At 45.2% G+C, this 24,441-nt stretch overlaps 1 protein-coding gene across 7 annotated transcripts in view; it reads left to right on the forward strand.

Annotated features, from left to right (window-relative positions):
* The window catches only part of GRAMD1B (GRAM domain containing 1B), a 210,503-nt gene that overhangs the window by 127,899 nt on the left and 58,163 nt on the right, over positions 1 to 24,441 (forward strand). Inside the window, exon 1 of one of the 7 annotated variants that reach the window (XM_081889792.1) lies at positions 16,907 to 16,991. The exons of the other annotated variants lie outside the window; for them this stretch is intronic. Within the exon in view, the coding sequence (XP_081745918.1) occupies positions 16,981 to 16,991 (11 nt within the window). The 5' untranslated portion in view covers positions 16,907 to 16,980. Of the gene's footprint in view, positions 1 to 16,906; positions 16,992 to 24,441 lie in introns of those variants that run through there. 7 annotated transcript variants of the gene reach the window in all.

Raw genomic sequence — 24,441 nt, forward strand, 5'->3', positions numbered from 1 at the left:
TGTTAGTTCCTATGCCGGTCCTATTTCCTGAAGAGCTGAAATGGGAAAGGTAGAGGAATATGGTGGTTTGTGGTTTTTATAAAACAATTATATATCAATAGTAGCTTCCCAGTTATTTTACTGTTTGACTGTATGCTACAGGAATGAGTTCCGCTGTTCTCTTCCCTAGGGAACCTTTTGCCACTGCATATAGAAAGCTTGCTTGTGCTTCAGGAAATGGTGCCCAAGAGCTATTATGGTATCCCCACTTGGCGTATTTAGGGAACTAATATGCTCCCCTTTTGCCAAGGCAGCTTACAGTTTTACAGTTCTCTCATCCGCTCACTAGCAGATAAAAATAAAAGACAAACGACCCACTCTCCCAGCCCCCCCATCTTCCTTCTGACAGGGCAGTTGGTGTCCGTTGGCCCTATGGGGGAAGGACAGGACAGTCTGACAGGCCCAGGCCCTGATGGTGTCTCTTCCTGCCCCCTTGCACTCTTCCTTCACTGGGCATGAACCTCTGCTGTGTATGGGGTGGGGAAGCAAGATATGTACCCCTATTCATCAACCGTTTGTGAAATGAGTCTTAATCTAGCATTGTTAGTCTTTGGTTATGTTTCAGTCAATGAGCACTGAAAAGGCCTTGCTACCCCAGCAAATAAATAATGTAGGAAGATAATTATTAGTGTTGCATTCCAGCGATGCTGGTGTGCTGCAAGCGTCATAATATTCTGGTGTTTGGGGCTGATAGGGCAACCCCTAAACATGAACTGGTGTGTCTGCTAGCAGTTTTGGGGTGACTTTGCAGCAGTGATTGAGCTTTGCCGTCATTTCCAGGTGTCGAATTGGTTCAGTGAAAGTGTAGGGGATATTAGCAGAGAGTTTCCCTCCCGTTCAGGCCCCTTGCTTTCTCTTCTGCCCACTTTTCATACGTGTGAGCATTATTTCAGCTGATGAGGGAATTCTCACCGCTTGCAGCTGTTCAAAACTGCACCACAAGCTTTGATCAAATGGCGCTCCCAGAGCTGTTCAGTCATGCAGAGGGCAGCCCCGAGGAATTCTTGCAGCTCTCATGCAAGTGGCCCTTAAACAAAGATGTCACGGGACTTCTAGTTAGGAGGATTGTGTTATCGCCTCCTTCCTGATGCAGTGAATGGTCAATATGCTTAGCTTGTGTACATTTTCAGCTTTGCGCGGAGCTGTACCTCTTGCAGTTCATGGCCATTCAGTCCTGCTGTATCCATATACACACAAACTTGATGGAGCAAGTTCTGGTGCTCCAAGAGAAGTGTATAAAAGAGGCACAAATCCTCTCCTACAGGGAATTGGTGGTGGAACAAATAAGAACATAAGAAGAGCCTGCTGGATCAGGCCAGTGGCCCATCTAGTCCCAGCATCCTGTTCTCACAGTGGCCAACCAGATGTCTTTGGGAACCTCCCAAGCAGGACCCAGGCACAAGAACACTCTCCCCTTCTGTGGTTTGCAAGTGATATTCAGAAGCATTAATGGATGGATGGCGGCTAACAGATTGAAGTTAAAGTACAAGACAGAAGTACTGTGTTTGGGGGACAGGAGGCGGGCGGGTGTGGAGGACTCCCTGGTCCTGAATGGGGTAACTGTGCCCTTGAAGGACCAGGAACTGTCCATGGAGGCGCAGGTCAATTCTGTGTCCAGGGCAGCTGTTTACCAGCTCCATTTGGTATGCAGGCTGAGACCCTACCTGCCTGCGGACTGTCTCGCCAGAGTGGTGCATGGTCTGGTTATCTCCCGCTTGGACTACTGCAATGCGCTCTACGTGGGGCTACCTTTGAAGGTGACCTGGAAACTACAACTAATCCAGAATGTGACAGCTAGACTGGTGACTGGGAGAGGCCGCCAAGACCACATAACACTGGTCTTGAAAGACCTACATTGGCTCCCAGTACGTTTCTGAGCACAATTCAAAGTGTTGGTGCTGACCTTTAAAGCCCTAAATGGCCTTGGCCCAGTATACCTGAGGAAGCATCTCCACCCCCATCATTCTACCCGGACACTGAGGTCCAGCGCTGAGGGCCTTCTAGCGGTTCCCTCGCTTCGAGAAGCCAAGTTATAGGGAACCAGGCAGAGGGCCTTCTTGGTAGTGGCGCCCTCCCTGTGGAACACCCTCCTACCAGATGTCAAAGAGAACAACAACTACCAGACTTTTAGAAGACATCTGAAGGCAGCCCTGTTTAGGGAAGCTTTTAATGTTTGATGTATTACGGTATTTTAATATTTTGTTGGTAGCCACCCAGAGTGGCTGGGGAAGCCCAGCCAGATGGGCGAGGTATAAATAAAAAATTATTATTATTATTATTATTATTATTATTATTATTATTATTATTATTATTATTATTACATCTGATTCTGGAGGCAGAGCATAGCCACCGTGGCTCTTTGCCATTAATAGCCTTCTCCATAAATTTGTGCAGTCCTCTTTTAAACCCACCCATGTTGGTGGCCAGCATTGCCTCCTGTGGGTGTGAGTTCCATAGTTGAACTATGTGCTATGTGCATAAGGACCTTCATTTACCTTTCGCAAACCTCCCAACATTCAGGTTCACTGGATGCCCAGGAGTTCTGGTGTTACTAGAGAGGGAGAGACGGTTTTGTCTGTCCTCTTTCTCCATACCATGCATAATTTCGGTCATGTCACCCCTCAAGTCACCTTTATTTTTTTTAATGATTTTTATTAAATTTTCCACTTTTATCATAATCACATTTTGTTACACAATTCTATAACTTAACACATTACTCTATAAGAGCATTGACCTCCTTCCCTCCCTCTTTCTGACTTCCACACACCTTTCTATATTCTCCGCATTTCTATAATCATATGTTTACCTTCTATCTTATTATAATATTTCACCTTGTTATCAGTAACTTAGTTCCTTATGTTTACATTACCAAACATTTCAGTTCAAACCTACAAACATTTTCAGGTGTTTACAATTTTCTTTCATATAAAGTATAAATTTGTTCCAGTCCTTTTGAAACAGTTCATCACACTGATTCCGGATCTTTCCCATCAACTTGGCCATCTCTACGTACTCCACAATCTTAACCTGCCAATCTTCCAGTGTTGGGAGCTCTGCTGTTTCCATTTTGGAGCCAGGAGTATCCTTGCAGCCTTTAATCTAAAAATCCCACATGCTGCAACCTTTCCTCATAGGAAAAAAACAGGAGGGGAAATGTTTATATCCATGGTGAAAATGTTTGAGGGTCGGCAGCAATGCAGGACGGATCTTTGCTGCCGGAGCCCAGATTTTTGGTGCTCGTGAGAAGAGAGGCCAACGTTATTTTTACTAGGCCCGCTGAATTTGTGCAGCCACATGCAGCTTTGTCCCCAGAGGAGAAAACAAATAAACATGGTCTTGCAGTGTAAAGGCTGCTGAACCAGAAAATGCTGAGCAAATAACTCACAGCGCACCCCTAGAATGGTCCAAGTGGAAATCGGAAGCTCAAAACAAGCAGAGAGAACACTCGGCTTTCATTAAAACAGTTCAGGGCTCGCTTAAATGTTGCATCAGCAATCTGCCACCACTTTGGCCCCATCTATGCACAGATTTTCCCCATGCAGTGACCACAAAGTGATTTGTTAGGTTCACATGGCAGTGCTGTTTTCCTGATTATGCCCCCTTGTGGTGAAATGAATGGCAGTCCAGGCACATTTTCTACATCCTGTGAATTGTGCCTGAGCATGGAATAAACAAATGTGAATTGAAATTGAAAGGGCAGAGCTTTAGTAGGAGGAGATTCCCCACTAGTCCTACCAGTAAATTCAAGCTTCCCTCCCACTGAAAGGTCCTTTCCACTTTCCACTGCTTTTTTCTTCATCATGAGGGCATGAGTCCCTTTGTCATCACGTGCGCCTTCTCAGTAAATGCATTACCACCATCCCTCCCCGCATGTATTGTCCAGAGAACCACGGAGCGGACATGCTAAAACAAAGTGCAAGAATTCCCATTGAAAACAATGAGACCTTATCTGAAATAATGGGAGCTGTGAAGGTCAGTTCAGATGACAAGGCTCTATTGAAACAAATGCAATGCTTGTATGTTAAATGCGATGAAAAGTTGGTGAGATATTAACTGCCCACTTGAATAACTTTCCGTCTTGGAATAGAAAGTGGAGAGAAAAGAGTCTGAAAAATATTCTCATGGCCAGGCTTTTGCATTGTTCGTGGTGCTAGAGGGGATTTATTTATATTTTTTTTGTAGTGGGGTAGGTGGGAGAGTGATGGCAATGAATAAGGGAGTGCTTTGAAGATAAGGGTGATGAGAAGGAGTGTGTATGACCATGCTCATGCCATACATTTAAAGTACTGTGATACCACTTTGAGCAGCCATGGTTTTCCCCAAAGAATCCTGGGAACTGTAATTTGTTAAGGGTGCTGAGAGTTGTTAGGAGGCTCTTATTCCTCTCCCAGAGCTACAGACAATCCCTCTTTATAGGGAACTCTGAGAATTGCAGCTGTGTGAGGGGAATAAGGGGACTCGGCTAGATTGGTGTAGAAAAAGCAATTTATATGTGTTGTGTATGTGATATAACATTGTGCCACCAGATGGCGTTGTGGAATCCCGTTTTCCCCTACTGGATTTCCCTGTTTAAATTTACAATGGGCTTAACTGAAACGCTTCTTTGATGTGTCTAGATCCAGCCAGGGTCTCCTAACAGCCCACAGCACCCTTAACAAACTGCGGATCCCATAATTCTTTGGGGGAAGCCATGGCCGTTTAAAGTGGTATCATAGGGCTTAAACGTATGGTGTGAATGTGCCCTTCTGTTTTGGGGATCTGCAGGTTGGGGTGCATTCCTCGAATCCTTTGCCAGCCCCCTTGTTTCCTAGCCTACCAATTACGAAGCGATCCAGAATGTCTGTAACTTCCTGCCCTCCTGCAAACAGCTCTTCTTGCAATGTGATGAAATGTCAGCAGCAATGAGATTTGCCTTCAATGCAATACTCAGTCAGAGTGCAAGAAGCCTGCACCTTTGTGCACTCTTCTTGTATAGGCTTCAGTCTGAGGCCACAACCTCCCCATGCATGTAAAGTGCTGTGGTGCCACAGTCCTGATTTCCCCCAAAGAATTCTGGGAGCTGTCATTTGCTAAGGGTGCTGAGAGTTCTTGGGGACCCTCATTCCTCTTCCAGAGCTGCCGCTTCCAGAGTGGTTTGGCAATCTGTGCCTCTTCACAGAGAATTCTTGCAAGCTTTCTCCCATCTTCAGTGTGGGTAGCAGCAAGGGTAATGCAGGCATCAAATCCCACACAGGACTTGGCTTTTATAACAAAGCTGACGAGCTGCAAATGCGGAGTAGACATTCAAGGCTTTGTGGTTCTTTTTCTTCTTCTCCTCCTTCCTTGGGAGTAAAGATTGGGCAGACAGAATGTCATAGGGAGAGTGCTCTGAGCCACTGAAGAGCAGAAATTTGCTCACTAACATTCATGAGTGGATAGAAGAATGCATGGTTGGCTTTGCATGCAGTGGCTGGGCTTACTGTTTTTAACAGAATGCAAATCTAGCCACCAAGAATTTGGCTAGACACTTGTGCTCAACTTTGGGGGTGAGTGGGGAGGCCCTTGCACTTGTTGTGTATGTTACAGCAGCATCCATTTAAGACCAGTGCCTTAATCGCTTTCCTCGACTGATGTGCTCTTTCTACTTGTGGAGTAGAAATACACTTGCCTTCAGAATGCTCTGCTTGCTCAGCACAGATCTACCTTAGATCTACCGCTGTTGCTGGTAATCTACAGAGATTCCTGCCTGTGAATCTGTGGTGGTGGCTGGTGCCTCTTTGGGCTGTTAGGGTGAAGGCCAGGGCAGTGAATCGGGAGTTAGAAAGTCAGGAGTGGCAGGGTTAACCTGTGACGGGAGCTTTTTAATTGTGGTTCCCTGGTTGTGGAATGCCCTCCCCGGTGAGGTGCACCTGTCTCCATCCTTATTAGCCTCCAGGAGGAAAACACCCCTGTTTACCCAGGCATTTGGTAGCTGAAGGATACTGCTCCTGGCAATCCCGTGCTCACTGGACAGAAGAATAATTTCAATTGCAATTGCATTTTGATGCTTTTTATTGTATTTTTGTTTTTTAGAGTGTCTATTTTAGAATGCATTTTTTTAAAAATTGTGTATCTGTTTGGCACCCTAGGCACCTTGGAGAGGAAGGAAGGCCTATAAATAAAATAAATAACAATAGGCAGAGCAATAAATTGATGGTTTCATTAATCATGTCAGCACTTACCAGCTTGCATCTCTCAATTCTGAGATCCCTCTTCCACCTTCTTCCTTTTCCTATGTCCTTTCTTCTCTTTCAGCTCTTTCTCTTCCCTGTTTCCCTCAGCTACAGTGCCCAGAGTTCCCTGCGAAGAGAGGAATTGGTTGTTATACCATTCTGGGAATTGTAGCTCTGAGAAGGCAATTCTCAGCACACCTCTCAGCAACTCTCAGGACACTTAACAAACTACAGGTCCCAGGATTCTTTGGGGTGGGCGTGGGATAATGACTATTGAAAGTGTTATCATAGTACTTGGGGTGCGTAATATGAATATAGCCTAAGTCCTTACTTAGAAGCCGGAAAAGGGTAATGGGAAGTTATGAGTTGTAGCCAACTCAATTCCACTCGGAGTAGATCCATCGAAATTAGTATGAGTAATGCCCATCGGCCTAAGCTCTGGTTGCAACCCTCTGAAGTGCATCACTAAAAGGTGGATTCTGTTCAGCATCCAAAATACTTCAAGAGGCCAAGTCTGAGCTGACTGAAGGAACGACAGGATGTTCTACCATTTTTTTGTGATTATCGCTGGACAAATAGCAAGGGTTAATGAAAAGCCCATATTGTATAGAATCAAGTGTGTTTTAAAGGGACAGTTGGTGCATTTTCTCCCCTTCACTGGGCAGCCGGTTTTGATGCTAGAAAAGGCAGCATGATCGAAAGAGACAATTGCCATATAGCCCTGCAGAGCCATTATCAGACTGAGAAATCTTCCCATCTCCTTACTTTTCAGAATACAAATGCGGCAACAAAGCAATATATTTTAGGCTGGATTGATAATCTGTATGTGTTTGTTTCTCCTGTATGGGGTCAGAAGGATTAGGCAGATGGAAATAGTACTACTTCAGTTCTCTGGGAAATACCTATAGCCTGACAGAGAAAGCACCATGCATGCGGGTCGAGAGCACGCATACATGTTGGCATTTGCAGCAGTTTTTCAGCAGTGCCAGAAACACTTGTTGTGCTTGCCAGGAGCACAGATGCAAAAAATAAATAAATGGATATTTGTGTTCATCCAGTGAATATTCTCCACCAGAACAGAAAACAGAAACGTGTGAAGCAGCTCTGGGTGTCCTCTTTTGGTGAGAAATATATTGGTGAGGAAACAAATGGGGGAAGACATTAGCATTTGCTCCAATGTTCAATGTACCCTGTTCTCTGGTACTTCAAAGCCCCCTTTTCTTATTTTGGACAGATTGGGAGGCAGGGTCGACTTTTAACATCTCCTGAATGTGCACAGCTATCCTGTCAGTTTCAGATTCCATCCCCATAACTCTTAAAACCAAATCTCTCTGTGCCATGGTTGGAAAAGCATGACTGTAAATGCACACACATGGACCCACTGTTCCAACACTCTGCTTTCATTATGTTCTCTCGACCTCCTCAGTTAGCAACATCTGCTCTGAGCAGAGGAATGTAGGCTATCCCCAAGTGTTTTTCATATATTTTATAAGATCAGCAACCAGCACACCCTCTTTCAGAAGCCTTTGCTGGCCTTACTTTTGACAGAATGAAAGAATACAATGGTACCTCAGGTTACATATGCTTCAGGTTACATACTGTCAGGGCTGCCTCCAGGTCCCAGCTCACAGAGGACCAACGCTAGCCGGTAGTAATGTGCCAAAGTCTTTATTGAGGTTCAGTTTCCATTTACCAGCCGCAGCGTGCAGCCCTACGTCTAGATGCTAGATCGGCGAAGCCTCGTCTGAGTCTCCACCCGCTGTACACCAGTTTAAGACCCTAGCCTTACTCCACCTTTTCCGCTGCTCCTTTCTCCTCTGGGTCCTTCTGCCCCCCGGTGTCTCCTCCTTCCTGGACTCTTCTGACGCTGACCCCCCTGACTCCTGCCCCTCCTTTCGGCGGGCTTTAGGACCTGGCTCCCTACCCGGGCTACCCACTGTGCCGCTTGCCTGTACATTTGAACTTGGCGCGCGCGCCCAGCTTCCAACTTTCCTCTCGACCGTTTCCTCGCTCTCCGATGGAGGCGTGGTCAATCCTGACTCATCTCCTCCCGCTGGCGGTGAGCAGCCTGATCCCGATGCCCGGGACTCCTCCTCCCTACTGCTCTTTGGTGGGGAAGTTGGTCCCGATTTCCAGCTGCTGCTCTCTGAGTCCCCTCTGGTCCCTTCTCCCTGGGGTGTCCCCCTTGCTCTGACCATGGGAGCCCCTTTCTGTGAGTCTTCCGATTCGCTGGCCAGACTCAGAGACCTCGGACCACTGTCATCGCTTACATTCCCTTCGGATTCCTCCTCTTCGCTCTCCATTTCCTCCCTTTCCTGTGCCTCTGCTCCTGAGCCCCTGACACATACGCTTCAGGTTACAGACTCCGCTAACCCAGAAATAGTGCTTCAGGTTAAGAACTTTGCTTCAGGACAAGAACAGAAATCGTGCTCTGGGTACGCAGTGGCAGCTAAAGTGGTGCTTCAGGTTAAGAACAGTTTCAGGTTAAGAACTGACCTCCAGAACAAATTACAGTGGTACCTCGCAAGACGAATGCCTCGTAAGACGAAAAACTCGCAAGACGAAAGAGTTTTTCGTTTTTTGAGTTGCTTCGCAAGACGAATTTCCCTATGGGCTTGCTTTGCAAGACGAAAATGTTCAATGCATTCCTATGGGAATGATTTTCAATGCATTCCTATGTGAATCCGCGCTCCGCAAGACGAAAAATTCGCAAGACGAAAAAACTCGCAGAACGAATTAATTTCGTCTTGCGAGGTACCACTGTAAGTACTTAACCCGAGGTACCACTGTATATCGTTCTGCAAAGTGGTTTGCAAAAAGAAGAAAGCAATAATATTATTATCCCCCAAATCTGTTGAAAACATAAAAAAATGATAAACACAAAAGCAGATTAAAATGTCTGTTGCTAGACAAAGGTCACACTCGATGATCTTCATGGCCAAGCAGGGATTTGAACCCTTGTCTCCCACGTCCTAGTTGGACAATCTAACTACCACACCACACTGGCATAGAACAGTGCATGAATCAGCATGATTCAGTCTGTGGAACGGAACATGAATCAGCAGCGTTCCTGACAAGATAACGGGAAGATAGCTGGCAGGGTGGTGGGGGTGTAAAATCAGTGAGGTGAGGCTAAGGAGATTCTGAGGTGGTGTTAAACTGAGAATAAAGCTCTCCATCGAACCTATAATTTGAAAGTGCTCTTTCTTCCCTTTCCCACATACTTAATTGCTGTTGCTATTTCTCTTCGTTTGCGCTTGCCTTGCTGTCGTCTTCCTTGTAATGTCAATGTGGGGCTGGCACCCTGCATTTTTAGAGGCACTTCTGTAGCCTTTCAGCCCTCTCGCTTTATCTTCAAGTCAAGTCGTCTGGGCTCCCCTGTAAAACGGCATCACAAAAAATGCTTATTGAGCACAAAACATGGTAATGTCTCTGCCCTGGTTCAGGGAAGTGTTTGAAACCTGTTCCTCCTCCTGAAATACATTTCCTTTAAACAAAAGGTGCAATCACATCCTAATCAAAAGGGCCTGTCAGGATAGATGCTGCTCCTCCCTGTCTCTGCTGGGCTTGAAACGGTTTGCTGGTGGTGCTTCAGAATGACTTTCTGGGATGTCCCTGTGCGCCATGTTGACTTGTGATTTTGTGCGGGGAGCCTTATCCATTCTCCTCCTCTTATTCATTTATACCCTGCCTTTTCTTCCAGAACTGGGACTTAATGCCAAAATTAAATCAAAACAAACACAGATAAAACACAGAAAGCGAAAAATGTATAGAAACAATAGTTTTAAAGTAATTAAACCACAATGGAATCAAAATGATGTATTGTTGTTTCAATTTCTGTGATTTTTAAATCCATATTACTGAGACTTTTGAAGACTGCAAGTGTTGTTTTTCGCCTTGGCAGCTAATTGTTTGGGAATAAGAGTTTGCAGGCTGTAAGTGTCTGGAATGTGCAAGATGAATAAATAAGCAGTGCATAATGTGTGATTTAAACTTGCTAACTAGCCATGACCCTCTTTTCTGTATCTTCCCATAATTTGGGAAACGGCGATCTAGATCATTAAAGCTTCTTATCTGGGACTTCAGGTAGACATCTGTGTTTTAGAAAAGGGGGTGTTGCTTGATATGCTTGTGTTGTGCACATTGCTCTGTTAAGGAGAGCTAATTAGTTCCTTTTAGCGCAGTCTCCTTGCAGAGGTAGCTGACCTCTTGTTAATCCTAGATTAAGTTCTTAACTGAGAACTGGCTCTTTGTGTGTCCCACTTAAAGTTGTTGACACTCTGCTCTCGAAAGATCTTTTTGTTGCCTCTCCTTACTTCCCTTCCAGCACCGGTGATGAGTGCAGTTGTACAGTATCTGCTCTGTTCATGCTACTGTGCCGTGTGAAGCCGAGTTTGCCAGCCACAGCCTCTCCTGCTACAAAACAATCGCAAACATTGGCTTTATTTTACTTGTGAAAGAGCAAACTGAGGGAAGTGACAGGGAGGGACGTTAATCATGTGAAGCTGCCTTGCATTGAGTCACTTCATTGGTCCATCAGCATCTTCTGCTCTCGTAGCAACCCTCCATGTCTCAGACAAGCCCGATACCCAAGTGAGATTCCAGGGGTTCCAGGCATTTTACCCAGGGCTCATGTTCCCTTTTGGAAATGTGGCACAGCAGAGACTGTGGCGTCTTTATGATCTATGGTTTATTTTAAGGTTACCAGATTTTTTTTCAATGAATCCGGGGACACTTTTCAACTGCAATGGATTTTGTATGGGGACTGATTTGTAAATCCGGGTAATGTCCCCGGGAAACGGGGACATCTGGTAACCTTAGTTTATTTACACATATATACAACCTGAGCCTACGCTGGAGAGATTCACAGCACTGAGGGGGTCTTGCTTCTCTCATATCGGCAGCTGTGGATTCAAACAGAAATAAACCATCATGCTTTTACCCTCTCTTCAGCTTTGCTGACTTTGCCATCCTGCCACCTTTTCCCTCCCAGGCCACATCACAGCCAACTCTCCTTCAAACTCTGCCTTTGTCTTCAAACTAACCCTGAGCTGAAGGTTACTTTTGGGTACAGTTCTAGCTAACATTTCTCAATTATCTTCTTCCCCACTCGCTTTTCTTGCGAAACCTCAGAAATCATTTCACTTAAGAGACAAGGGGTTGGGTGAGAAGTTGATGAGCTTTTCTCTTTCGACAGAGATGTTGCTTCCGTGGAGGATCTGGTTGGGGTCAGGGAGGAGATTTTACTCAGGGCTCACCAGCTAGCAAATCCTACAGAGTTTTTGTTTGCATTTTCTTCCAGCAGTTCTGAAGCATCATGGTTCCTTTACCAGTGGCTGCAAATTCATGCATGGTAACGAGCTGAAATCTTCATACATTTCATATGCAGCCCACCTTACCCCAGGATGTCAAGGTCAATTCTTCAAGTGGCTTCCTGTTCCAAAGGCTTGCTTGCCACTTGAGGCTGTCTTTTGGACCAACATTGAGAATGCCATCGGCAAAGTGAGACACCAAGCAACATTTCATACCTCAGTAGAAGAAATGTGTGCATTTTTAAATTTCGGGGGGAAATATGAACCTTTGAGTACAACACCCTGTGCATCAGGTCTAGCATCCCGCTCCATCAGGCCTCCTCTCTCCTCATCTGTGTCCTGGGGACAGCCATTCCATCAGACTGCTTCAATGAGAGAGATAGGAAGCAAGGCTCATTTCACCAGCTTTGCTAGAGGCTCAGCTCTATTGGGCACTCCCAGTGTTAGAAATTAGCCAGGCGCCAGGTGTGTTTTGTGACTAGCGTGGCTCCCACTGCAACCTTTTGAAATCTTTGGATGCAGGATGGCGACTGGGGGAAGCAAAATGTCACTTAGAGAAGGATCTGAAATAATACCTTTGAAGCCTGAATTTGTTTTATTTTGGATTGTTTTATTTGATGTTTTAAAGTGTTGTAAATCATTTTCAGATTTGTTCTCTAAAATATAAAGTGCTATAGAAATGGATGAATAATCACAATATTCGTCGGGGGGAAATGGTGCCCATTGTGGTGACCGTAGACTAGGTTTAAGGCGTGATTTGGTAATTAGCTTATATATCTGACTTTGTAACACTGGGCACTCCTGTCCCTGAACTGTGCCAGCTGCATTATAGGAACAATTGTTTAGAAATTATTGCCTGAGTTTTTGTTTTTATTTTCCTCTTCTGTCCCTCTGAGCCTGTGGGTAGGGACTGTCTTGTTTTGAAGCTCTGGGAGCAGTGGCAGACCTTGGGACCTCAATTTTCAGCAGCACCCTGTGAGATGGCAAAATTCTGTGGTCCCAGTTCCCCGCTTTCTATTCTACATCATAGCTGCAGTGACCCTGAGGCTTTGTGCCCAGTGCGACTGAATAGGTTACACTCCCCTAAATTCGCTTCCTGGGAGCCCTTTTGGATGAAGTGCAGTGTACAAATGCTCCAAATAAATAAATATTGTAAGGAACTATCCTGTAGAAATGTGATCAACTTAGAAAAAGGGAAAATAAGGCTAAAGTACAAAGCTATGGCCTGTTTAAAATTGGAGGAATTCAGAAGATTTCACCTCTAACGGAGTTTTATCGGGTGGACTTCTTTTACACTCTAAAATCCATGGCTTGGTTTACGAGGCCCCCAGAAAACACTCTCAATTGATGCATTAAATTTTCCTCTACTGAGGCAGGATCTTTACAATCCTGACTGCTGAGTGACTGGACTGCCTCTCACACTTTCCTCATCAGCCTCAGGCTTTAATTACCTGGACAGACGAGTCATTTCCCATCACCTGAGAGATGTAATATTAATGGAGGAGATGGGGTTACAGCTGAGGCAGCTAAACAGAAGCCTTGGCAAAATTGTGGGGGGGAAAGGGGGAACTGTGCTAAAGTATCTGTGGCCTCAGTTTGTGCTACCAGGCAAAAAGTGCCTTCCCCTCATCTACATGCTTTGAAATTTTTTCTGTGTGTGGCAGTAATTTCATTTCCATGTGAATTGCCCAAGAAGATGAGTTGCTTGAGAATTGTAAAACAACAACAACGGACAGACAGAGCATGGAAACCTCTTGTTAAAGAATCTGATTCCAACACGTTTTGATGATGATGTTGATGAATAGTCAAAGAACACAGAAAACAGAGAAGCTTTTCAACAAAGATAATGGCTGGACATGACCATGGTTCCTTATTACAATACTGAATGAATCAGATGCATTTTCTTCCCCAAACTTGTCTGCTCTATAAGAAATGCCTGTATTGTGGGGGGATGGGGGTAGTACTTAAGATTAGAGTCGTGGACTTAACATGCTTGAGAACACTTTGTGAGTTTATGGCAGAGGTGAGATTTGAACGAGGATCTTGCAGGTTCCTAAATCAGTTCCTAAACGGATACATTTGTACAGAAATAATTACCAAAAATAAAAAACCCCTATGCATCAGACAAGTTTTCTGCAATTTGGTTTATTTTTTAATATTGCCCCTCCCCCCCAATTTTTATTGTTTTGCAGGTAAATACAAGAACAACCTATAACTACAGTAACTTGTCCTGTGGTACATTCTTATTAAGTTTCATATGCAGTACACAGCTTCCATCTTCCCTTAAGTCAAAGGGATATCTTGAAAGATACTTTGGGATGAACAATCTGAATCTCCTTTAAAGCAATATCCTTGTATACATTTTCGATGCTCCTCCGTGTTGTTTTGTATTCTAATGAAACTAGTAAGAATAGTTTTTGTAACAACATGGATAATCGCCAAACAGTTAACACGCACCAGAGAACTTGCAACTGTGTGCTACTTACGCTTTAACACCCTCTTCCAGAAATCAACCTCTTGGCTTTTCTTCCTGCTTTTTATGTTTGTCTCAAAACATGCAACACTCTGCAATCAAAGTGCCAAAGAGAGCAGAGAGTAATAAACAATTCTTAAAAGTGAGCAAAATTCTCCATATACAGAGCTTGCAGTTCATGTGTGCCGGTTTAAGTATTTATGGTTAAGCAAAGACCCGAAGGTTTCTGAAGTATGTATTATTCTGCCATGGCAGCAATTTGCTGTTCGCTGCAGTTCTTAAGTGCTGCCTCTTCTATTATTAACGTTCCTTCCATCGTTGTCTCCAGCATTTATAGGATGCATTTTTTGCTAGGACCGGCACTCAAAAGTGGGATGTAAGATAACTTGCTGTCTGGGTTTGTCTTGCCATTGGTAGAGCGAAGCAAGCGGCTGGTGCATTTTCTTTTGTTTCTCAGCGCAGTGGGCTGGACTGCTTTTACAGTTAAGCACTGGTCCAGATGTACGCTAGAAGGGTTTGAGAGCATGTCATGCAATTGTGTTTCCCTGTCCTGCTGGTCTTGGAAATTTTTGGGTTACAATAAGCTGTGTGGAACTCAGAAGCTTTGTCTTTCCGATAACAGTAATCTGCTCAGGGCTGCTGATGACTTCTAATCTTTAAACGTCCTTCAAACTTCTTCACAGATTTGAGGGTTATAAATGATCCCTAAAACTATATATATTAAAGAGCCGCTGCTTGAATGTTTTAAGTTTTAAATCTCACGGTAGATGGAACCCCCAAATCCTACCTAACATGCATGTGCCATCAGAACGCTAAGGCAGAGGGATCTTAATTTATGAGTCCATCATTAAAGAGAAGTTGTCATAAAGCTTTTGCTGTAGACTTGGTGGAGTGCCTCTTGTCTCATTCCACCTTCAGCCGCTTCTCTCTAGCTTAGCCCGAGAGCTGTGTTTGCCATGAATTCTGTGTGGTGGGCTGGTTAAGAACATTTTGACTAGGACCTCGGATTCTGGGTTCGAATCCCCATTCAGTCACACATTGGGTGTCCTTGGGCCAGCAACTGCATCTCAACCTTGCCTACCTCACAGGATTGTTGTGAGGAAGAATCGGGAGTGAACCGTGTACCCCACCTTGAGCTCCTTGGAGGAAGGGTGAGATGGAAAATGGAACCAGCATCTTCAGGGCTGTTATTGCTTGTCCTTCTGCAGGGTTTGCTAGTTCTTCCCTCTAGTCCAGAATCACGCCTAACTTGTAACTGTGAATTTGGCACATGGTGCTGCTATAATTTCAGTTAATGTCTCCTGCTACAGCTGGTTTCTTCCTGCTAACCAGACAACAAACGTGTGTCAGGACATCTCTTTGCAGGGTAGATAGCAAGAACTGAGCACTGCCCAGGTCTGGAAAGAGATAGATGGTAGCCCTATCTTTAAAATATTGCACCTGGAGGTGGTGATGGTTAGGATTTGTCACTCATAACGTAATGCCTTTTGAACTCAAGACATTTCCATCAGTATTCTTCAGATTCTGGTTCCTGGTGTGAGTGTATAACATGTTTTTATTTTGTAGGTGTACATGTTAAAGAGTCCCTCCATGCCTTCCACAGCAGTTATGTTTGTTGGGGTTAGAATGATGTTAGCAGTGAGTAAGCAGGCAAAGTACAAATGGATGACAGCCATCCTTATATTGGCCACATTCACACCATACTTTTAAAGCACAATGAAGCCACTTGAAAAAGTCATGGCTTCCCCAAAGAATCCTGGGAAGAGTAGCTTGTTAAGGATCCTGAGGTCTTCCCCCCATTCCCCTCACAGCGCTACAATTCCCAGAGTTCCCCGACGGACTGGTTTCTAAATCACTCTGAGAATTGTAGCTCTACAAGGGAAACAGGTGTCTCCTAACAATTCTCAGCACCCAGTAACAAACTACAGCTCCCAGAATTCTTTAGGGGAATCAAGAGCTGATGGAAGTGTATCACAGTGCTTTAAATGTTTGGCGTGAAAGTGGCCACCCTCAGGTATTTGAGGACATGTTGTGTTTACGGTTTAAATGGCAGTCATTGTTTATATGCTGGTGTTACACTTGTGTTGCTCACACAAAGCATGGCACCGCTCATCAATTTAAGGTCGGAGAGCACAGAAGGTGCTTGGGAAGCCCGTAGCGTTTGAAACAGAGCATTCCCCCCCCCCCCCCACTTACTGAATTTTTTAAAAGGAGAGTTCTGCTGGCCAGGATAAGAGCTTCTTTATTCCCTGGTGAAATATACCACTGCTGGGATGCAGAATTCCGAGAAAAACCATCCTGTACCACTTTCGAATTCCCTACCCTGCTGCAAGTGAACGGCAAGCTCTTGCAACGGTTGTGCTGAAATGCGCATGGTGCTGAAGTCGTCCTCTCGTTTGCCTCCGCCCCCGCCCCGTTTAACCCCTCCGGACCCGAGAGGTAACCGCTAAAACCGGAACCCCTGGCCAGCCCCGTGCAGAGCAGGCGTGCATAATTGAGGACGGCGCGACTGCACCATAGGGTTGCATTATGTAAACAGGCAGCGAGCAAGCGCTCCCTGTGTGCGCCAGTGTGTGCGCGCCTGTGCTGCTGCCTGTGTGTGTATATGTGTGTGTGCGCGCGCGTGCGTGTGTGCGAGAGAGAGAAGGGAACAGGCAGGAGGGAGACGGCGGCACAAGCTGGCAAAAGTCTTGAGGGGGGTGCAAAGGGGCGGCCGTAGGCGAGGACCGGCTATGGCTGGGCACACGCAGCTCTGGCGCGCTGCAGAGAGAGGGGGCTCCCTTTTGGAGTAAGCCCCCCCTTCCTTGAGGGGGGGTGAGGAAGAAGGGCTTTCAAGATGGTCCGGGAGGGGCACGGCCCTTTCACCTCCTCACTGGCCCACCCCCCTCTCTGCCCCCAACCCCCACCGCCCAACTGCATGAATGAATGAACTCCCAGCTGCTCCACTGTATGCTACTAGTCCCTAATGGCTACCAGGTTAGTGGCGCGCTCTGCTCTTTCCTCCAGTCGCTCTCTGCCTGCCTCTCTCTCTGTCCGTCCGTCCGTCTCTCTTTCTTGCCCTCTGAGCGATCTAGTTGCCCATGTGCGCCTCCGCGGGTCCTTTTTGTACATGTTTATGTCGGGGACTTTCTGTGCGGAGGGAGAGAGAAAGAGAGAGAGAAAGATTGGTGCCAGAGGCATACGGTTCCCTGCTTGAATAAATCCGGAGTCCATGTTGGTGGCGCCGGCTGCTGCTTCTGTTCTCTGCTGGGGATGGGGGGAGTGTGCGGCGGAAGGCTGAGCATGAAAGCAGCCAGTGTGACATCATGTTGCAGAGATGCCTCTTCTCTCTCTGCCCCCCCATCTCTTCTTTGGTTGGGGTGGTAGGGTTCAGTCCCCCCCTCCATCCATCCTCTGCAGCAGCCACCATCACACTCTCTTTGCAATTGAAGAGTGAAGCAGTGATTTCTGTGGTCTTTCTGCCTCCCTGCTTTGCTTCTGGGAAGAAGAGACAGGCAATATGCTCCTGGTGTTTTGCAGCCTTTTGAACAGAGGAGAAAGAGAGAAAAGGGGGTTGAAGGTGGAGATTTGGTTGATTTCTCAGTGCGTCATGCAGCAGCAGTTGGGTTTGCTCTGTGTGCACTTGTGTGCCCATGTGCTCCCTGGCTGTGAGCTCCCCATCCCCCCCCCCCCAATCCTGCTTACACACACACACACCACTTTCCCCCTTTTTGCCTAGGGTATATTTCTCCCAAGGATGACAGGAGGAGACAAAGGGGGCTGGCTATGAGAGTCTGACACACCATCTCCTTTCACGGCTTGCAGTGCTGGAGGCGGGTGTTAGTGATGATGATGAAGGGGACTGTCTGAGGTGGTTAAGGACAGGGAAGAAGATGGGCGGTGAAGGTGTGTGCCTGTGTCATTCCGCCCCCTCCACTCTCGCTTCATCTGCTTGCCTTTTTTTTTTTTGTCGTTGTCATCTTCTTCCTAGAAATGAGCACATGCGGGAAAGACTTTGCTGCACACACCCCTTTCTGCAATTGTAGCTGCACCAGGAGTAAATAATAAATCTCTGCTCGAGGGAGATGGGAGTGTCTTCTGGGGATGTGGTTCCAGCCCTGTGGGAGGAAATTAAGAGTCCCAGTATTTCATGTTAAATCTCAGGATAACTTTTTTGTTTTGTTGTTTTCTATTAATAAAGAGGTGCTTAGGCTGTAAAGGCAGTCTAGAGAAGCCTCCTTTTGTACTTTATTTACTTATTAACTGCATTTCTAATCCACCTGCAATGCGAGGGTTTGGACTTGATGACCCTCCCACCTCTATGATTCTATGACCTTTTCCTCCAAGGAGCTTGAGGTGGCATACATGGCTTTCCACCTCATTTAATCCCCACAACAACCCTGTGAGGTAGGTTAGGCTGAGAGGCAGTGACTGGCTCAAGGACGCCCAGGAAGCTTCATGGCTGAGTAGGGGTGTGAGCCCTGGCATGTCCTAGTTTGACACTCCAACCAGTATACCCAACTGGGAACCACCACCACGACTGATCAAGCCCTTGCAAATTGAATGCATGATGGTGAGCATGTTCCATGGGACATGCATTGCTCCTTGCTGACCTTCAATAGCCCGAAACATAGTTTGTATTTACAGTCGTACTGTACTAGTTTATAAGTGTTATGTAGGTTTGGCTTGGTGAATGCAGAGTAAGAGACCGCAGAGTCTGGAGGGTCAGGCAGGAGAGTGAGGTGGGAGAGAAGCAGGATAGTAAATGAAAGGAGTGTCGGATAACCCCTGCAAAGTAAATGGAGTTGATCCCGCTTGCTCAACACTGAAGATCACCGTGTCTTCTTTTAGCCTGTGAAAGTTGATCCCGGTTGAACTGCAGGTAGATGTTGTCAGATGCTTGCTGCATCTCCCTGCTCCGCGAAAGACAATCTCTCTCCTGCCACCCACACCCTATCCCTAGCAGGATGTAACGCCCTCCAACATACATGAGAGTGTCCTCAGGAAACTCATAAACATTACATGCTGTAAAAAGAAAAAAGGATTTGGCTGTCTGTTCCATTGCTGTCTGTACAAGCTTGTTACCACTGCGTAGCTGACATGGCAAGCTGGCTCAAAGACAGGCCAGTTCCCCAAGAAATGGAGAGCTGTTGGAGGCAATAAAACTAGGCTGTTGTTTTGTGCAGATATTTTGAAATACAGTTTTGAGTTCTAATGAGTTGTGAGTCAAATTATCTCAAGCTGCAGTGGGATTCCACCTCTGGCTAATATTTTTAAGCTCCGCCCCCACTTCCCGGCTTGGTAATGTCTTCAAATATCCCAGCTGATCCTGTTAGGTATATGCTATTGTTGTGAATCCAAGACCCCATATTAATGTATTGAAAATTGCAAAAGAGGAAATTATCTCCAAAGTGCATGCTAGTTTTACCAGGAGTTGCAGAACATAAAATGCAGAGCTTTCTTGATACAGTGGTACCTTGTTTTAAATACGCTTCAGGTTACATACGCTTCAGGTTACAGACTCCGCTAACCCAGAAATAGTGCTTCAGGTTAAGAACTTTGCTTCAGGATGAGAACAGAAATCGCGTGGTGGCAGCGGGAGGCCCCACTAGCTAAAGTGGTGCTTCAGGTTAAGAACAGTTTCAGGTTAAGTATGGACCTCCGGAACGAATTAAGTACTTAACCCGAGGAACCACTGTGTGTAGAAATAGGGATGCTTTTGGGTTGCACCGTTCATTAAGATCTGATGCCAGTGTTTGAAACTCCCATTCTTCTAGGCGCATTTTGCGACAGGGAATTTCATTAGTGCGAGCAGTCTCTGAGCTCCGGCCCAAGACTTCAGCTTAAAATTGCAGAGTGGAAGGAAAGGAAGACCTTTTTCTGCCCTCTCCACTTCCAGCTACTCTTTGAAGACTGGAGAAGAAACCCTCTTAAGAATATTGGGGGGGGGGAGGGGAGGCAGGTGAAGGACTAGAGCACGTGAAAAATGAACATAATATTTTAGCTGCAGTTCATTCATTTTCAGCTTTGTACTGTATTCTTGTTATAAAAAACCTGTGCCTAGACTTTCTGTTGTTGCAGCCATAACCTAGGTTTAAAGTACCATTTAGTTCCTAGTTTTCATATCTCAGTTTCTAACACTGACTGATGCTTAGGAAGTGATATCAGTTTGCAGGCTCTTTATGCCAATAGTCATTAGTCTAACAACACTTATTTCCTGACTAATTTTGAGTTACCTTCTGGGAGCAGTATAGTGCACCTGGAAACAGAGAGCTATTGCTATATTGACCATAGATGCACTAACTGTTGCAGCAGGAAAGGAGGATATTCTGAGAGAGTTTACATACAGATGTGTGTGGTTTTCAACTTGGAATAACTTACTTCCTGTGCTTTTGAAGAGGCAAGAAGTATGTGCTGCAGAAATAACAGATCCCTCTTACTTTCAATACTGTAGCTAAAAACTGCTATCGTATTTTCAGAGACCCTTTCAGCAGACTCCACATTCTTATTGGGAAGTTTCTACCACTGTATCTAAAGCAGGGTTCCCCAAACTTGGGTCTCCACTTTTTTTGACTACAATTCCCATCATTCTTGACCACTGGTCCTGCTAGCTAGAGATGATGGGAGTTGTAGTCCAGCAACAGTTGGAGACTCAAGTTTGGGAAACCCTGATCTAAAGCCAAATAAATCCTTTTATTGTTTTTAACCTCTTTGTAACCCTGAGCTCATTCTGAGCTTTAGCCCCCTTGACATTCACCCTGCAACTGTTGGCTACTATTGTACTGTATATTCCTTTGTGATTTTCCATTTCTTGCATTTCTTATAGATGCCCTTATTAAATCTCAGCTAATCTGTAAGCTCCTTTTGCAGCCATACTGGTTTCTTGAGATGCCTCCCATTTTTCTTTCTTGTCTGCATTTGAGCCTTCAGTATTTCACCTTAAAGAAAACCCTATCTTGTACTCTTTTCTCTTTTAGTATTTCTGACTCTGGGATCTCACCCAGTTGTTCCTTAAGCTGCTTGAACTTGGCCTTAAAGTCCAGAGTGCATGTCTGACTACACTCAGCTTTCCCTTGCCTCTGTATCCTGAAACCCAGGAGGACATGATCACTTGCTCCCAAGTTTCCCAGTACTTCCACTTCATCAATAAATCCCTCCCTGTTTGTGAGGACCAGGTCCAAGATAGATGATCCCCTAGTTGCTTCTTCCACCTTCTGGGAAATGAAATTGTCAGTGAGGCAATTGAAAAATTTGTTGGAGGATTTGAATGAGAAATGAAAATTGGCTGTGTCACCTGCCATAATTTAGAGGAAAGGCAAGTGAGAGGTGACATGATAGAAGTTTATAAAGTTAAAGTATGACATGGATCAAGTGGCTAGAGAAAACCTTTTCTCCTGATGAAGCTGAATGTTGGAATATTCAGGAGAGACAACATAAAGCACTTCTTTGTACAACTATGAAACCCATTCCCACAGGAGGCTGTGGTGGCTCCCAGTATCCCTGAAGGAGCATCTCCATCTCCAATGTTCAGCCCAGACACTGAGGTCCAGCTCCGAGGGCCTTCTGGAGGTTCCCTCACTGTGAGAAGTGAGGCTACAGGGAACCAGGCAGAGCGCCTTCTCGGTAGTGGTGCCCGCCCTGTGGACTACCCTCCCATCAGATGTCAAGGAAATAAACAATTATCTGACTTTCAGAAGACATCTGAAGGCAGCCCTGTTTAGGGCAGTTTTTTAAATGTTTGATGTTTTATTGTGTTTTAATATTCTGTTGGGAGCTGCCCAGAGTGGCTGGGGAAACCTAGCCAGATGGGCAGGGTATAAATAGTAAATTATTATTATTATGCCAAGCTGGATGACTTTAAAAGAGGACTGGACCAATTCATGAAGGGCAAGGCTATCAGTGGCTACAATGGCTGTGTTCTACGTCAACTGTCAGAGGCATAATGTCTCTGAATACCAGTTTCTGGAAGCCACAGGACATGAGAGTCCTGCTGCGCATGTGTCCAGTTTGCAGGCTTCCTCCAGGCATCTGGTTGGGCACTGTGAGAACAGGATGCTGGACTAGATGAGTCATTGCCCTGGTCCAGCAGGGCTCTTCTTATATTCTTCAGGACTGCTTGATGCCTTGCAGGTATAGCAGGTAGACAATGAGAGAAGCTTTGCTATGCTGCTAGGATTGCCTCTCACTGCTGCAGGGCTCAGGAGCAAGCTGCCCTCTTTCCCAGGCTAATGAGTGGCACCCTAATAAAATGGTAAAAAGTAGGCTGCCCTCCATACAGCACTCTTGGAAATATTTAACAATATCTGATGGTCAAATAGTAAGCAGTTGATTGACTAGTCTGCTAGTATTAGAGAAGAGAGTCCAGGTTAATTAACCTCACCAGTGGGAATACAATATCTACATTGGGATTTAAATCTAATGAATCGTCACAGGAACTCTACTGTTTTCTGACTTTGTGGCTGCTGTTTACTAGTGCATATCCACCAAATGTATAGTCCTGGATGGTGGAACAATATATTGTGATATCCAGTATTAACAGCCTTGCTTAGAAACCTTTTGAAATCCTGAAGACAAATATTTCAAACATTATATGTACTGTTAATAGCCTCATTCCCTTATTCCCTGGCAGAACTGTAGCATTTGAATGAAAACTATATTCATGTAGCAGTAGGAGAAAAAAAGGCTCTAAAATTCCTACAGTTATTAAGCTTTCTACTGCAATTGCGATGTCCAGGATCACACACACACGAGTTGCAATCATTCGTTTTTGCCACTAGTCCTGCAGCCTAAAGTTGTTCTCATAAACTTGTATGTTGTGTATCCGTTGCAGTGTTGTGTTTCCAACAAACTTATCCAGATTGCTTAGAGGGGTCATCTGGGGTTTTCAACAGCCTTTGGCCAGTTAGTTTAATAAAGTTTTATTATATATATATTTTTTTCTAAAGTGGGTCAAGCTGTTTTGTCATTTCAAGCGTGGATTCCTGGTTCCTTTGCAAACCCTGGTTACTATGGGAACAACAGAAGGCATTTGTCATGGCTGTTCTTGGGTCAGATTCAAAACTCTGGGACTGAACAGGAACAGCAAAGGTTTTTGAAAGATTTGGGGTGGAGATTGAGAAAGAAGGCAAATCAGAATTGTGACACATGCCAAAGAGTGTTCTTGCTCTCTTCTGTTGTCCAGCAGAAAACGTGATATTCATGTGTCATAAACTGCTGTCATAAACTTTCCCACTGATGGGTAAGAATATTAGATCATTTGTCAGAAAATCATGAATTTTGTGTTGCTTCCAGCAACCTTACTACTGATATATAGTGGGAAAACGATGCCTCTAAAAATGTGGAGGTTCCATAGAATCATAGAATTGTAGAGTTGGAAGGGACCATAAGGGACATCTAGTCCAGCCCCTGCAATGCAGGAATCTTTTGCCACAAGCTCCTGGTTGGCCACTGTGAGAACAGGATGCTGGACTAGATGGGCCATTGGCCTAATCCAGCAGGCTATTCTTATGTCCCTAAATCTGTCTTCCTTCCTACCTTCATCAAAACAGGGAATACTACTTGTCAGGGCACACCGGCTTCTTGGAGCAGCAGTTATGTTTTCCAGTTGTCTGGTCTCCACTCCGCAGGATATCTGTAATGACTGTGCCATGTACAACCTTTGGAGAGTTTGTATTGAAGGGCAAATCTCTGTTAATTCATTGATGAAAATGCCAACTACTGCAGCAGATGGTGTTCAATAAGATCCCTAAAAACCAGAATAGTATAGCGTGGCAGGAGATGTGGGTTTTAATACATACTTGGACATGGAGGAAACCATATGGCATTGTTAAAGTCTTTCATCCTCTACCTTACAGGACTAGCATGAGGATGAAAGAAGACAAGGAACGGAGTATATTAGGGGAGGGAAAGAAAGCTAAGGAACCTTTAAGGAACTGCCTAGGGCTGCAATGGAAGTACCACGTGCCATGTAGAAATGTCTCACAGTTTCGTGGGACTGTGGAAAATGAAATGATGAGCCATGAGAATGCCAAGAAGAGCACTCCCCCCCAACACTGAACTAAAATGAAGTAAATGCTTGCAGATATTCCAACTGAAAAGATGTCCATAAAATACATTAAAAACAAAGTGTTAGCATGTTATCATGTATAACTGCCACTTGGTTGCATTTGCATTTATTTACAAAGAGCAATTTTGTAAACTTACAATACATCTTGCCAGCTGCAAAAAAAGTAATAGAAGACACACCCACCCACCCACACCCACACCCACACCCACACACAGTGGTACCTCGGGTTACATATGCTTCAGGTTATAGACGCTTCAGGTTACAGACTCTGCTAACACAGAAATATTACCTCGGGTTAAGAACTTTGCTTCAGGATGAGAACAGAAATCGTGTGGTGGCGGCGCAGCAGCAGCAGGAAGCCCCATTAGCTAAAGTGGTACC

The sequence above is a fragment of the Podarcis melisellensis genome (genome assembly GCF_964234715.1).
Source record: "Podarcis melisellensis genome assembly, chromosome: 15".
Lineage (NCBI taxonomy): Eukaryota > Metazoa > Chordata > Lepidosauria > Squamata > Lacertidae > Podarcis > Podarcis melisellensis.